The 16,545-nt window shown below is 40.3% G+C and overlaps 1 protein-coding gene across 17 annotated transcripts in view; it reads left to right on the top strand.

Annotated features, from left to right (window-relative positions):
• The window catches only part of EMSY (EMSY transcriptional repressor, BRCA2 interacting), a 40,695-nt gene extending 24,674 nt beyond the window's left edge, over positions 1-16,021 (top strand). For 7 of the 17 annotated variants that reach the window (XM_030475889.1, XM_030475897.1, XM_030475888.1 and 4 more), the window contains 10 exons: positions 1,837-1,973; positions 3,456-3,629; positions 4,507-4,705; positions 5,998-6,162; positions 6,413-6,571; positions 8,547-8,606; positions 9,653-9,807; positions 10,506-11,069; positions 11,974-12,486; positions 13,974-16,021. In XM_030475889.1, coding sequence (XP_030331749.1) covers positions 1,837-1,973; positions 3,456-3,629; positions 4,507-4,705; positions 5,998-6,162; positions 6,413-6,571; positions 8,547-8,606; positions 9,653-9,807; positions 10,506-11,069; positions 11,974-12,486; positions 13,974-14,168 — 2,321 coding nt within the window. In that variant the 3' untranslated portion in view covers positions 14,169-16,021. The remainder of the gene's footprint in view (positions 1-1,836; positions 1,974-3,455; positions 3,630-4,506; positions 4,706-5,997; positions 6,163-6,412; positions 6,572-8,546; positions 8,607-9,652; positions 9,808-10,505; positions 11,070-11,973; positions 12,487-13,973) is intronic. The other 10 variants (XM_030475899.1, XM_030475894.1, XM_030475886.1 and 7 more) reach the window with 7 other exon arrangements.
• Positions 16,022-16,545: the final 524 nt, after the last annotated feature.

Raw genomic sequence — 16,545 nt, 5'->3', positions numbered from 1 at the left:
CCAATTTAAAGCATTTTGTAATCTGGAGGCTGCCCTTTTCTACTCCACTGCACATCCAAAGAGCCAGAATAAAAATGAACTGTGTATGTAAAATTCAGCTTTGCAATCTTCACCTCACCTTGTTCTTTTACCAGTGTCAGCATATTCTAACTTCAGTTTTAACTCCCAGCCTCATGCAGACCCTGCTGCTTGTCTTTGTTAGTCTGCTGACCAGCCTTGTTGCTCTCTGCCAGTATAACCTCTCTTTAGGACCAGGACCAAGCACACTCACACCAGTCACAATTTGTTAGTATCTGTCTTAGACATCAACAGTGCTAATGCTGAGCTAATGCTGCATTTCCTAGCTAGGTGCACATGTACAGCAAGATCTGCTCTGTCCATTCATCCTGTCTGGTAATATCTTTAAATTACTCAGAGGTCCCGTTGTTGCTGCTTAGCAAAGACATGACACCAGCTCCTGTCACTGGAAGGTGTCCAGTAAACCCACTCTGGGGTGTAGCCTGGTAGAGAAACCTCAGTTTTTCAGATCCTGATTTCTTTATAATGATATTTAGGGCTGATGCAATAGCTTCTTTGGGAACAAGTAACTTTTTTACCCTGTTGTGGCTGTGATGAGTGAAGATTTTTAGATGTTTTAGTGGGTTTATACGCAAATGCAAGTAGTATTCTCCTAAGCACCAGCTAGTGCAGGGAAACCCCTGACTGGTCCTGATAAGGGTAATAATGATTGTTCTAAAACAACACCAATTTTAAAAGGATGCCTGCTTTTTGTTGTTGTTTTTTGGGGGGGGTGTTGGGGTTTTTTATCTTTCTTTTGTTTTGGAGTTATTTTTTGCTAAAGGAGCAGTCTTTAGGTACCTCTGAAGTCACTAGAATGAAGTAAATCATAATCTCATCTCAGCATCTCTTCCCTTTCCCAGAATTAGTAGCATTATTAATCTGAAATATGTAGTGAAGTACCTACAGGCATGACTAATGGGTAGAAGATAGTGAGGGGAATCGTCGTGTTTGTAGCTCTGCTGTAACTGAGTGGTACTTCCTTCAAGGAGGAAGTGGAAGGTGTGGATAAAAAGCTGTTTGATTAGATATTGAAATGGCAGTTTGATAACACCAGTGACTTACATATCAGTGTAGGTACTCTTGTAAGACAGCTGACCGAATTACCTGTCACTGCAGGTAAATAAAAACCTGATACAGGGAATGGAACTAATGAAATACTGGGAGAGGAACAGAAATAGCCAACAGAGCTCTTCAAAAACACAATCCCCACGCTTCTAAACTCAACTTTTAAGAACTGATTGTGAAACAATAGCATATTTTTCTTCTTTTTCCTTCTTTCAATCCACTACTTATCACTTGTATTACAGCAGTTCAGTGCCAGAAAGAGCTGGTATGTCTCTTGACTACAAGATACATTCTTGGTACGTAGATTCTTCTATGGAGGTTATCTGTAGAAGAATATTTGTCTGTGCAAATAGGACTTTGAGTTAAGTATTAGTGGTATCCTTATCCCCCCCTAATTCTAGCCTTTGATAAGTTAGACATGTTAGTTTGCGCTGTAATTTGTGAGAAAGGGCTGACTGTCCTAATGCAGAATGAATTACTCTGTCCTGGGCATGCCTGTTTCTACTGTAGGTGAAAGATTTGTAGAGTGGGCATCTCATCTTTACATATTGAGTCGGGTAACATAAATTCCCCTTCCAGATGATGCCCTTTTTTTGTTGTGCTGTCAGATTTAAGTATGATTCCTATATAACTCATCAAGTTCTACAGTGGAAGGAAGTAAGTGTACATCTGATAAACTGCACGTTATTTTTCTTCCCCACAAAACTTTAGGAACTACAACCAAAATCACTACAATTCCAATGACATCCAAACCCAATGTGATTGTTGTGCAAAAGACTACTGGCAAAGGAACTACAATTCAAGGGCTTCCAGGCAAAAATGTTGTCACAACGCTGTTGAATGCTGGGGTAAGTTAAGAGTTTCAAGTCTCAAACTGATAGCCAAGTGACAGGCTGTGTGGTGGCTGCTGCATTCATTCTGTTGAAGTCCTTATTAAAAGCAAACTGTGCATGAGCTCCTTAACAGATACAGCATGCCTTGATGTCAGGGATGTTTGGAAAGCAAGTGTGTTTTGCAGGATATGGAAGATGCTTAAAGCAAACTGGAAGTGTTCTCAAAGGAAAACAACTTTTTTGAGCTTGCCCTTTTTTTCCATGGTTAAAGAGCTTGTAATGCTGAAGGGATTAAGTAGAAGAAAGTTACTAGACTCTTACCCTGTTTGTGCTCTAGTGAGAACCATGGTCCTGTGCTTTATGGACTTGCATCTCCAACTACTTATATTGTGGATGTAAAGAGCAGAAATAAACTGTCCCTTCACAGTAAACGTACCACCTTTCAATGTATGTGGTGTTTAACACTCTGTACCTGAGTATTATGTACTGTTAAATGATATTTTTGATAACCTGGTGTATATTAAGAACAAAATGAAGTTTCCAGCTTCAAACGGGTTTACCTGTAAGTACTAGTAAATAAAGACAATGAACGTGCTTTATGCTCCTAGGTAGAACTGTGAGGTTTAATGCAGTAATCATGTAATCTTTAAAAGTCTACTTGTAGCATAGCTGAGAAGGGAGAGGTTTTTAAACCTTTGGGGAATTTTTTAGAGGATTTTAAACTTTCCTGTTTACAAAACTTAAAGCTGTTGTTTCACACAAGTGGAAATCTTGTGATGTTATACAGTAGGAACCACCACAATGTGAAGATAGTTCTGAAACGTTATGGTTCTTGGGATTTCCAGCTACTTGATGGGAACTCACAGGAATAGTGGGAGAACTGGCAGCTAATGTTGTTCCTCATCTGGTTTGTTGTGCAGAGCTAAAAACAACCACGCTCAATGTCTTTGCTGCTCTTGAGCTGTTGGGAGACTACTCATATGTCAGCACTATTCCGAAGCCAAGTGTTTCCTGTGAAACAGTTGTGAATCTGTATTTTTTAACTGACCTTTCAGTTGGAAAAAAAAGTCCATGACAATAAGACAAAGATCTATATTTAAATAATGTCTTCTTAGAATCTCAATTCAAGTTCTGTGGATGTCTTGCTAAAGTTAGTGTTAATAGAAATAAGAGGTTTAAAAAACATTTGATAAGGATTTGAGGGAAGTTCCAACTTGCGTGAATTCTTTGAAGCAACTTCAAAACACGTGTCAGTATCTTTTAGTTACTTCTTTTTCTTCACTCCTTCAGAGCTGCTCAAAAGGTAAAGTAATGGAAAAGGGGATTTTGGTAGCTTTTTCCATTCAAAGCTGTAAGTTCTTTTGTATCAAGTTTAGTTGCAGCAGCAGCAGGTTAATTTCATGGTGTACACACTCACCTATAACTGTATTTTTTAGAGCAGTGGGTCTCTCTGAAGAATTTCACTAAGTTAACCTGTAAACTTTGACTTCTCTACAGGGGGAAAAAACTATTCAGGCAGTGCCAGCAGGAGCAAAACCTGCTATCATCACTGCCACAAGACCCATCACAAAAATGATTGTTACACAGCCAAAAGGAATAGGGTCCACGGTCCAGCCAGCCACCAAAATCATCCCAACTAAAATTGTTTATGGTCAGCAAGGGAAAACGCAGGTACAGTGAGGACCCATTTCTGTCTTGAAATGTACCCCTAAAATTTAATGGGAAGTAAATAGTTTTTCAATGTGTTGCCACGTGATGTTGCAGGATTAATATATGCCTATGGGGAATGAGATTTAGGGGTGTAATGAGGTGGCCTTGATTCTTGAGCACAGTGTTTGTATTTGTTATCTTTTTCTGGAGGCCTAGAGCAAGCCAGAAGGATTTACTAAGCCTTTTACATAGCTGAAACTGTCTGGTCATGGCTCTAGGTGCCTGTTTAAGACTTAGAGCTAATGGCTAGATTGTGAGAAATAAAGACACAGAGTCTGGACGTAGACCATCCATCAAAGCTGAGGCTTTATTGAAGTTATTTTCTAGTTAATGCATGTTCAGGTTTATCCCACAACTCTTTGTAGTTGCTGGGGCTGTATATAGAGAATCTGTCTTATTTCTGGATGCTTTCAGTTTGAGCTTGTTCTCTGGTTGCACTTAGTATTTAAAAGAACTAAACTTTTATCAGTTATAATACTTCGTGTGTCTTGATTGTTCAAGACTCTATTTACTGTGGGCTACAGAAGAGGTGCTTGTCCTTACTAGTGCAATGCATGTTCCAGCTCACTTGTGTAGCTTTCTCCTGTCACACCATAGTTGTATCCACCCTGCTTGGTGGTTTATTGTGTTACGTACTCCAAAATATTGAATGAGAAGTAAATTCTTGTGCATTGCCATTTACTTGGGCTTTGTGGCTTAATAATCAGAGCTGTTGAATTTGCAGGTAGACTTTCTCAGTAAATCAGGACATATTATGTAGGTCTTATACATACACTGATTGCTCAGATCTGTTTTCTCGAGTGCTCTTACTATACACAAAACTTGTCTTTCTAATTAGGTTCTCATAAAACCAAAGCCAGTGACGTTTCAAGCAACAGTTGTGAGCGAACAAACTAGGCAGTTGGTGACTGAAACGTTACAGCAGGCATCAAGGGTGGCAGAGACAGGAAACTCATCTCTCCCCGAAGTGAAAGAAGAACCACAAACCTACACCGAGAGCAGCTCTTCCTCTACAGAGTCCTCCCAGAGCTCCCAAGGTGTGTATTAGTGTCACTAATGGTCTGTCTCCCAGGCATCTTTCTCTACTTTCATATAGAATCATAGAATGGTTTGGATTGGAAGGGACCTTAAAGACCATTTAGTTCCAAACCCCTGCTACAGGCAGGGACACCTTCCACTAGGTCAGGTGGAATTTAAACATCCATATTTAGTTTTTAAATGAAGGTGGGAATCTAAGATAATTCCTCACCGTGTCTCCTTTTTAGCACATGTTTTCACCCAGTCTCTTAGCAATGGGTGTCATTGTTCACTTCCCTTATGGCTTTATTTATCTCTTAGGAGCTATTTACTGAATGCCTCCATTTCTTATGTGAAAAGTGGAGATAATGGTGTGTTGCAGAGCTGTTAGAATGCTTGTGGCTTGCAGCCTGTTCCCTCTTTTTGGGGAGTCTGCCACAAGTTGGCAGTGTAGAGGTTTTGGTTTGGGTTGTTTTTGGCAGCCTGTGCTCTGCCACCTCTTTCCTGAGTGTATGGAAGCATCTCTCCACTTCATGACTGAAAGCTGTCATGTGAACCAACATAAACTGTGGTCCTTTTATAGGCACACATATGTGCATCATGACATATATCAGACATCCAGTCCTGATGTGGATGCTGCAATGGCTTCAAGCGGTGATACAGATGTAGCTCTTAGTGTGGTAGAGGAGCATAAATAATAGGGAATAAATAACACCCAGTCTTTGGTCAGGAGTGACCATAGGTTGTATCACTGCATCAGATAAAAGCAAATACCTCTGTGAAACATGTACTTGCATGCCTTTCAGTCACCTCTTCCATATAATTCTGAAACTGTTGGTCTGTACAGCTATTTTAAGTAAATTAAAGAGGAAAAACTGAAGATTGAACAAACGTCAAAATTGAGGAGCTGTAATTCAGAATGCTGAATACATCTTCATGACCTGTACTGTTCAAACAGTCTGAAGAAGAGTTCAATCCAAGGCAAATTCAGTGTACAAAGAAACCTGTTGAACTTTGCTTGTTCGAACCAAAGCTTTTACAAACAACAAAGATACAGGATCTTTTTTCTTTTTTGTTCATAACATGAGCAGTATTTTACTTCGAGTCAATTGTAGTGAGCTAAAGTGTTGCATAATGAGAGTATGCATCCTTGGCAGTGTTCAGACCGCTGATGGATAATGAATAACTTGGTCTAATTCTGAACTATAGCCCTACTTTAAATCACAAAGTTGGACAGGAGGTCTCCAACCTAAAATGATTCTGTGATTCTATGGTTCTGTGACTTGATGTGCCTTTGTTCTTTTGCAAACAGATTCTCAGCCTGTAGTCCATGTGATTGCTTCAAGAAGTCAAGATTGGTCCGAACATGAAATTGCTGTGGACACAAGCCCTACAATAATTTACCAGGATGTATCCAATGAATCTCAGTCAGCTACTTCCACGATAAAAGCACTGTTGGAACTTCAGCAGACCACAGGTGTGAAAACCCATGTGGTTGTTTAGGATAACTTCAAAGCTTATTACTTGCTTAAACAGCAGTTTGTAACAGGTTTTGTAATTGAAAAGCACCTATCTTGAATCAGCTTGATTCCTTTCTTCTTATCCTGTAACAGTTTGACTCTATTATAATGTTCATCTATATAAGTGAGATTTGACATTTATATTAGAGGTTTATTTTGTTATGGAGGTTTATATACTGGAGGTTTATTTTATGTTTTCTTCCAAAGCAGTGAAGGAAAAGATAGAATCGAAGCCAAGGCAACCTACCATTGACTTGAGCCAAATGGCTGTCCCAATCCAGATGACCCAAGAGAAGAGGCATTCTCCAGAAAGCCCTTCAATTGCTGTAGTGGAGTCAGAATTAGTTGCTGAATATATCACAACTGGTAAGTGACTAAAGTGGTGTGGTGCTGGGTTTGCAGTTGAAGTCTGGGGACTTAATTTGGGAGTTTTCTTACGATGGGTTTCATTTTTGCTAGAATTTGCTGTAGAGGAAATGAGTCTTTTCTTTTGCTTTTGAGACCCTGTGCAGGGGACTGAGCTTGCATCTGCTCGGGGGCGTAGAGGAGAATGTTTCTAACTGAAACAAAGGGTTGTTTCAGTTCAGGATATCCTAGTTGAAACTATTTGTGTCCCCTGATCTGATGGAGAGGACAGACTGTACCACTTGTCTTTAAGGAGAATGTCTAGTAAGGAAAAAGTAGAAAATGAAGTTACAGGAACTGTATATTGTTTCCTGTACATATCAAGAGGAGTCAGGCTTTGACTTAGTTTAACCCATACTTGCAAATTGTTACTTGCTTACCAGGACTAAGTAGGTTTTTAAGCCAGATGTGGATTTAGCATGCTAATGTAATCCCCAGTTTCTTCATTTTAGAAGGGCGTGTAGTGATAGGACAAGGAGCAATGGGTTCAAACTGAAACAGGAGAGATGGAGATGAGATCTTAGGCAGAAGCTCTTCCCTGTGAGGGTGCTGAGGCGCTGGCACAGACTTTTCCCAGAGCAGCTGTGGCTGCCCCATCCCTGGCAGTGTTCAAGGCCAGGTTGGACACAGGGGCTTGGAGCAACCTGCTCTAGTGGAAGGTGTCCCTGCCCGTGGCAGGGGGTTGGAGCTGGATGAGCTTTAAGGTCCCTTCCAACACAAACCGTTCTATGATTCCAAGATTTGCCAGAAGACTTTGAACTGATTTGCACTTTTTAAGCAAATAATTATTCAAGTCGAAATCACAGTTGCGATTCAGCTCTTACCTCGGCTCCTTGTCTCTTTACTCCCTGCTACCCCAGAACATGGGGTGAGCCACTTCCCATACTTACATGAGAGGATTAAATTTCCTGTTTTCTATTTTCATTTCTTAAATCCACATTATTGGTCGCCCTACTTTATTTGGAAAATGAAAGCAAAAGTATGTTGAATATGCACACTGGAAGAGAGCAGTAAAACCTGATAACATTAAATTGCAGAAGTACATATCTATAATTCCAGAGATTTTTGTGATAAATGTCTAGTCTGATATTTACACTTTTTGTTTGCCTGCTTTGTACGTCCTCCCCTCACTTCCATCCATTGTATGGTCTAAATTTGTGTGAAACTGGAGCTGGAGAGGATGTTATTGTTATTCTTTTAAATGACACTTACTGTATCTGGCTTCAATTTTGAATGTTTGAATCGTGCTGCCTTGGATCTCATTTAAAACAAACTGAAAAGGACAACAAATAGTGTTAAAGCAATCTGCAGTTAACAGTCAATTACCTTCCCTGACACAGATACTGTGCACTGAGCTGCTGTTCAGGATTCCAGTTTTTGCTGCTGATGTAAAATAGGGCCCTTTGCAGAGAGGATGGGAAATTACATTTGATATCTGTGTAGGCTTAAGTCCTTTTCTGCAGCTTAGAAGCTGTACGAAGTATAGAAGTTGAGAATTGCCTTGAGCTGTGATTACTTCTTTCAATACTGGGATTTGTATAAACCTTGAATTGATCTACAGGATTCTACCAGAGAAATGCAGGCTGCTCTGGTTTGACTTGCAGCACTCTCTTCTGCAGCACAAAACCAGTTGTTTTGCTCTTATTTTTGTCCCTTCCCCCAGTTTCTGTGCACGCTGCAGGTAACTCAGCGTTTCTCTTTGCTTTAATTTGTGCTTCTGAGGATTCAGTAATCCATGTAGCTGTATTTTCTGCTAAGGATTGAGTAGTAAGACAGCAAACACTCTATAATCTGTTGTGAAATCTCCTGCATGCATCTCAATCGAAGGATTAGGCACACTTTAATCTCTATGGGAGAGCTGGGATTCAGCGCGTGCTTCCTTGTGAGATGAAGGGAGCAGTTCACACATCTTAGTGTCACCGTTTTCTGTCTACAGACTCGGGAAGACAACACTGTATTGGTTCACATTCGGAAGAGTATCTACACAACCATATAGGTTAGAAACTTTACTTTTAAATGAAGGTTTTAATTGTGCAGGAGCTGTTGGGGGATATCCATGACTGATCTGGTAGAGCTTGCAGGCCGGTACTGATGAATCCAACTCCTTTGTGGGTGTGGCATAGTAAAATTACCATCTTAATTCAAAATAGGACCTTTCTTTTAACTTCCAGGAAGGTCACTGGAAACTTTTGAACTTCAAGTGGTGTTACAACTGAATTTAAACTTTACTTGTTCTCCTGCAGTTACTATTTTGTAACTAAGAACTTAAAGCAAATATTTCCATACTAGTATGGACAGGCATCAAGTAACTGGATTCATGTCTTATCAGTGACTGCAGTGTCGAATGGTTTGTGGTGTTGGGTTGGTTTCTTCCTCAGCAGAAGATCATTTCTCTGTCAATCCACTATTTAATTGTAGAGCCATCACCACAGCTCCATAACTCATGCTGGATCTGTTCTAGAAAGTGGCATAGACCCATGACAAGGTCTCCATTTCTTGGTCTGTGATCTGTGACCAACCTCACTTGCTTTCATAATACACAAATATTTTGTACTTGCGAATCTTTCCAATTTAGCCTGTGCTCTGGAGAGTATTTCTTGCAGTTTATCAATGGTAGAAATCCAGTGAGCAAGGCTTGCTGTTCTTATGTCAATTGTGCAGGTGCTTTTAACAGCATACAAACCACAGAATAACTTGTGCTCTACACAGTTCTGCTGGTGCTGTATAAAGAACCCAGCTGAAGTATACATTCTGCTTGCAAAGTTGGTGGGTTGGGAGAGGGAGGCCAGAGGAGGTTTGGACCAAATGTGGTTCCTTAAGAAACAGAGACAAAAGCAAAACCTCCCGAGTTGCTGCTTTAAGAGGCATCTCGGAATAGATCTACACTTCAAGATTGAAGCTAGCATACAGTGAAAGATGGTTTTGATACTCAGATCCTTATTTCACTCATATATGCTTTCAGTTGAAGCTTAAATGCAAAGCAAATCATTGAAGTTACAGCACTTAGCTCTGGAGAAGTGCCACTGACCTCTTTACTTTCAGTCAGCCATCGGTCCCAGCCCCACCAGCAGTCATCTCAGCCCCAGAGGACTCTGCTGCAGCATGTGGCTCAGTCGCAGACAGCAACGCAGACTTCTGTTGTGGTGAAATCTATCCCCGCATCCTCCACGGGCGCAATTACCCATATCATGCAGCAGGTTGTACCCTTTCTTTTCCCAACACTCTATAAACAGCAGTAGGTTGTGTGAATTATATAGATCTGGGCTTGTTCTGAATGAGTGTGTCGTGTTGCTGCCAGTGAAAGTGCTAAGTGGAAGGGCAAATTAATAACATGATTTTAATACTGCCTGTTTTGGTGGTGAGGTAAAGGGAAGCAGTTAATGAGATTGAGACTGTTCAGTTTACAAGCTGAGAAAATTGGGGCTGTTCAGCCTGGAGAATAGAAGCTGCGTGGAGACCTCAGAGCAGCTTCCAGTGTCTGAAGGGGGCTACAAGGGTGCTGGAGAGGGACCTTCATCAGGGACTGGAGTGATAGGACAAGAGGTGATGGGATCAAACTTAAACAGGGGAAATTTAGGTTTCTGTTGTTTCATATGCAACTGCCATGTAATGTTTGGGGCTTTGAACCTTAGTCTGACACATGTGAGGGCTTCATAATCTCCACTGAGGATTAGTTATACAGTTAATGTTGTCACGTACCACACTTTAACATGATAAAAATAGCTATCAATTGCTTATGAATTGTGGAATCTCCGTGTAGGGTGTCTTTTTATACATGAATTGGGAGTCTAATAGTAAAATAAGGTTAAGTAGTCCAGTTGAAACATTAAAAATGATTTTTAAATGGTGTGTTCTTATATTTCTCTTTACTGACTTGCTCTAACTTCTTCTTCAGGCCTTAAGCAGTCACACTGCATTTACCAAACACAGTGAACAACTTGGAACTGAGGAAGGAGAAGTGGAAGAGATGGACACCTTAGATCCTCAGACTGGCCTGTTTTACAGATCTGCCCTGACACAATCGCAGACACAAAAACAGCAAAAACTGAGTCAGCCACAGCTGGAACAGACTCAACTGCAAGTGAAAACCCTGCAGTGTTTCCAGACTAAGCAGAAGCAGACAATCCACCTGCAGGCCGATCAGATCCAGCACAAACTCCCACAAATGCCCCAGCTTTCTATAAGGCATCAAAAGCTAACCCCCCTGCAGCAAGAGCAAGCACAGACCAAACCAGATGCACAGCACCCCCCCCACCACATGATGGCCAAAGAAAGGCAACTCCCTACCTTAGTGGCACAGCCACAGCAAACTGTAGTACAGGTGCTTGCAGTAAAAACCACGCAGCAGCTGCCCAAACTGCAACAGGCACCAACGGCACAAAAAATCTACGTGCAACCCCAACCCCCCCAGAGTCAAATGCAGCTACCTGCCTCTTCAGAGAAACAGCCAGCAAGCCAGGTAACGGAATATTGATAGCATGCAAAAAATACACGTCACTGTTCAAGGCAAAAAAAAACCCACAAAAAACACCAACCCTGTCGCTGTAGCAGTGTTTTTGTCCTGGCAAAGAGAGAGAGAACTCCTCATTCCGCTGGTATTAATGACCCCATCAGAAGGTTGACACTAGGAAAGAGAAACACATGTTCTAGGGGGAAAAAAAAATCCATAGAGCTCACAAAAAAACGTGTTTTGTTGGACAGTTTTTATGGATTTCTGCCACCATTGGTGCATGGAATTTGTCCCTAAGTATTTCCTTTGAATTTTTAAGATCTCTACAACGTTAAATTTCCGTTCCCATAGCACTTTTTATTTCTGTGGAAATAAAGGTGAACGCACTGCAGTCTCCTAAGACTCTCCATTGTACGTCTTCCTTTGTAGTTTACATCTTCCTGAAGTTACATGAAGTGGCTTTCATTTACAGGAGTAATTTGATTTTCTTTGGGAAGGGAAAATGTAAAGACTGAGAAAAGTAGAGGAAAAAAAAAAAGATGCATATTTTTAACTCCAGAAAAGTAGTTATTTTTTTTCCTGGCCCTTTCAGGAATACATGTGAACCAAGAGGGTTAACAAACATCACATGGGGATGTAAATCCCAAAGGAAAACGAGGCTGCTGTGGTATTATACTGCTACAATCCTTACCTAGCAGCCTAAAAAGCTGCTTTTTCCCCCAGGCTTCGATTAACTGTTACCATATCATTGCTAATTCCTTTGTTAAAACACTGAGTTTCAACTGTCTTCCTAATAGCAAGTATGTTGTTTGTGCCATACTGTCCTTGGAAATATTGATTAGATTTTTTTTCAATGATAATAATTACAAATCTAAATTAGCTGTAACATGCACAACCAAAATTTGATTTTCAGGTGCAGCATCCAATTATAACGCAAGGATCCACTGTTCCAAAGATAACTTTTGAGGGGCATCAGCCTCCTTCTGTTTCAAAGGTAGCAGGTGGCAGTTCTGTGCCCAAACTGGCGTTGCCGGTTACCAACCTATTTCCCATGCAGGCATCCGAGAAGACAGCAGTAACAGATATTGTGAGAGTGTCTATGGTGGAAGCTCAGATTGATACAGACATAGAACAGACGGTAGTGGATCCCCCAAACAAGGCCATGTCCACTAGTAAACTGGCTAGCGAAGGAGAGTCGTCACCTTGTACCCAGGGACCGAGGGTGACTGCAGTAGGGATGACGGCAACTTCCATCCCCCAGCAACAGACGCATACAGAATCCAGTTCAAGTCCTCCTGCTGTTGGTCCTACTGTAACAGAGAGGAAAGTCGATGCACAAGGAATGCCTCCAACAAACCAGTTTATACACATTCAGAATCTATCACAAAAGAAAGCTGAAGAGAGTTCGTCAGAAATTGTTATCCAGGTAAGAGAAGACCAGAGCAAATAAGGCAAAGGTTGAGCAGAGCAAACTCGTATCTAATGTGATGATAACTGAAAGATGTTCAAGTATTTGTGTTTTCCTTCTGCAGTTTTTGGTGGTTCTTCTATTCTTAATGCTTGTAATAGTTGCTACGTCAGTGTGTAATTCTGAAATGGAGCTCGAGTTTCTCAATCACTGTATTATTCACTGTCTTCAGTGTCTTTCTCTTAAGAAAACAACCCAAGCTCATCTAATTTTACAAAGTACTTGTATCTGAAATGCTCAAAAATGTGACCTTCAACATCTGAAATGCTTAAAAATGTGACCTCCTTGTTATGGATCTAGAGTTTTTTATAGCATCTGTTAATGTTAGCACTAAAATTATAGTGAGGTTCTACTTACCTGGAAGGTTCAGCAAATAAGGTCTGGATTCAGAAGAAACCTTGTTAACTTACAGCCAGTCTTGCCACTTCTGAGGTAAAATGACTATTGATCTTCAGCCCTAATGCTTTGAGTCATTGCCTAACTGATGATTGTTTTTTTGATTGATTCTGCTGATGGTTTTTATGTAATATGTGGTCCTAATGTCAACCAAGCAAGTATTTAAGTGATCCGAGGGCTTGTAGAGGTATAACATGAATCTTCGTAGACAACTTGGATGTTCACACAAATGATAGAGTGGATTGAAATGGTTTTATTCTGTCTCGTATTTGTGTTACAGTGAAAATGCTTCTGATGTGGGGAATAATTTGTGTGCAGAGCTTTCAAATTTTTCATGCCACTTTGCAAAATCTTCATTGCAGCGAACTTCGCTTTTGTAGAAATCATCACTTTTGTACTCATTTTTAGTCCTCATTTCCCTAAATAGACAAAGGTAGATTTCTGTTTTACTTCAAATCTGTATGTTTTGCGAATCTGTATTGTTTATCATTGCTACGAGCTATTTCTAAGTTAAAATACTGCCCAGTATTTTAGTTGTATAAAGTTGTAGATTTAGTTCTTAGAACCTATAAAAGCCAGAGTAGAAATAAATAGCTTAGATCTGTCGTGTTCCTCAGCCTCTGTGTTGCTGCAGCTGTGAGCAGGGCCAAAGCTTGTGTTGTGTTGTATACAAAAACCATAGCTAGTCCGTATATCTGAATGTCTTGTCCTAAAAAGATAAGAAAAAGATAAGGCTGAGGAAAGGATTATCTGTGCTTTGTGTTTGAGGAGTGATGGATGGTGGGCATTGGTTTAGCTGTTGGTTGTGCTGTCGCAGACCTTTAGTCTTCAGTGCCCTAAGAGTAAGATTATTCAAATCTTATCTTTTACAACCTAATCTGGTGAAAGGGTGCTTTGAAGCTTTAGCTAATGTAACATGCAGTGGGCCTTAGCTAGAGAAAATTGCTCATGGAAACCAGATATCCCTTTTCCATGAGTACCCGCGCTTACGCAGATGCCTTTACCTGCAGAAACCACGTGTTAAAACTGAAATCTTTTCTTCCTTTCAGGCCATCCCTCACTATTCCATCCCTTGTCACTCCAGCTCCAATGTGGTAGTGGAACCCAGCGGGCTCCTGGAGCTCAACAACTTCACCAGTCAGCGCCTCGATGATGAGGACACAGCGATGGAGCAAGATGTGGACAGTAGCACTGAGGACGGCACTGAGCCCAGCCCCTCTCGAAGTTCTGCTGAACAATCCTAAAGAATTGGGACACTGGAGTGCACTTTAAAATATCTTGGGATTTTTGAGTATCCAAGATGCCCTTGTATTGTGATGTCTTAGAGCACTTTGCCTATTAGAGTCGTTCATTGGACCCTTGAAGCATCAGTGTGTTTTAACAAGACGGTATTGCAAAAGCTGCATCTTACAAATTGTTTCCAAAAAGAAAAAGAATACAAAAAAGGAAGAAAAAACCAAGATGTAGTCACTGAGATTTAGTAAACCTGTGACAGTGGAATGTACTCCTGTTAAAAAGCAAATCTGCAGCGAATTCTACAGCTCGTGCTATTGAAGCCCCAGATACTGAAACAGCCTTCAGTGAAAAGGGATTTGTTACTTTGCTGTGGTTTTTTTTTTTGTTAGCTGTTGAGCAAAACACCATCAAAAAAAAAAAGAAAAAAGAGAATGTTTAATAAATATTTGTATTTTTAAATAGCATGTGAGAGAAAAAGTGTCTCTGACAGTGCTGGAAAAGCCCCAGGAATTTTGGAATTGGTTAGCTTTCTTGCACTTGTGCTCACTTAGAGTTAAGATTTTTGGGGTTGGTTTTTTTTTTTTCATAAGCCTAAAAATAGAGTTTTATTTTTGGTTTAAATTCTCTTTGCTGAATGTTTGGAAATAAGCAAAATCGCTAACTGGTAGCAAAGTGGATTTGCTAGTGGATTTTTGTTTTCATGCTTTACAACAAGTAGAGTGACGACGGTGTGCGGGGCGTTTCTTCGTGCCGTAAGCACACGAAATGCTCCATCTACTCTAGTTAATCTTTTGATTATTTATTGAAATGTAAAATTTAAAGTGAGGCCAAGTTGTTTAAGAAGTTCCTGTGAAACAGGCAGGTCTGTTAAATCTAATACAAAACGTGGTGTGTGCGGGGGGGGATGTATTTTGCTACAAATCAGTTTTTCAAAATCGGGGATATGTGGTTCAGCGTCTTTCCAAGTTGAACCTGTGAAATGTGCTTAAAGGCTTGTAAAAATCTGTATTTTACTCTTACATGCTGTTTTTAAAGTGACCATTTTTTGGCAGTTTAAAAGCTTAAATCAGTATACAGTGTTAGGTTTCAGAAATTAGCCTTATGACTTGGCTTGTTGAAGCAATACATTGGGGTTTTGTGATAGTTACAAGCCACAGAGAAAGGTTCGGGTTCAGGCGGGAGGAGAGAACCAATTTTAGTACATTCTGCTAATGAAGACAATACTTTTTTTTTTCTCCAAATGTATATAAAAAACACGTTTTTACCTGTTTTGTATAGATTTCATTATAAATAACTAAGCATTTTAAGACTTTTGACATATCATTTAATTGTATATACATCTATAAGCCTAACTGCCCACTTTTTGGTGCTGAAGTACTACTGTAAGTAGATTTCATCCAAAGTCTAATACAGCTTTTTGCGTCAGTCTTTTTTTTAAGCTGTGATTTTACTGTTGATATTGTAGCTAAGATTAAATTCCAACTAGAGTAACTCAAAACTAAAAAATACAAAACCTCAAAACCAACTTATCTTACTTGTCCTGAGTATCCACTGTGTAAGAACACGCAGTACCCCCTAGATGGTGCTGTTTTTTCATCTAACCTCAGTTATTTTATAAATTAAGTCCCTATGACTTTCATACACTTTTTTTTTGCCCTTCTGTTTTCTTTTCCACCAGCATTAGTTCCCAAATAATGTCATTTATTATAGTGGAGAAGCGTCCTGATAATGTGCAAATGCCAGAATGGTGGGTTACAATCCTAATTATTTTTGTGTTACCTTTATGGTGGAATAGGTATGGGTTTGGTTTCTGCTGTACTTAGTGCTCTGGATAGAAGAGAATAATCTGTATGAAATGAAATATGCCATATCTCTTTCTGTAGTAAAAAAGAAATAACCCTATTAGGATGCCAGTTTAGGTAGTTCAGGTTTTGATAGTTGTTTGGGAGTTCTTACTCTTATTTTAGTCAAACAGCAGCGACCAAAAAGAGCGACCAAGTTCTGATCTAAGTCCTGGAAGTTCCACACTGCTGCAGGATGACAAAAAGCAATTGAATTCAGGTATTACTGCCAGCAGGGTTGGACAGTCTGTTGTGCTTTGCAGATGCCAGTGTATGGCATCAGCTGTAGTTTTCCATACACAGTTGTAAGAAGCCCAGAGCAAATGACACGCTTCTTCTGGCTTATATCAAACTTGTCATTGTCACCTGGGGTTCTGCAGTATATGAATAACCATATGGGGTTGTATAGCCTGGAGAAGAGAAGGCTCTGAGGAGAAATTAAAGCAGCTCCAGTGCCTAAAGGGGCTCCAGGAAACCTGGAGAGGGGCTTTGGACAAGGGCCTGTAGGGACAGGCCAAGGGGAATGGCTTTAACCTGCCAGAGG

Source organism: Strigops habroptila, chromosome 2 (assembly GCF_004027225.2).
Source record: "Strigops habroptila isolate Jane chromosome 2, bStrHab1.2.pri, whole genome shotgun sequence".
NCBI classification, from domain to species: domain Eukaryota; kingdom Metazoa; phylum Chordata; class Aves; order Psittaciformes; family Psittacidae; genus Strigops; species Strigops habroptila.
The sequence above is the reverse complement of the archived record's forward strand: the minus strand, read 5'-3'. Positions and strand labels throughout refer to the sequence as shown.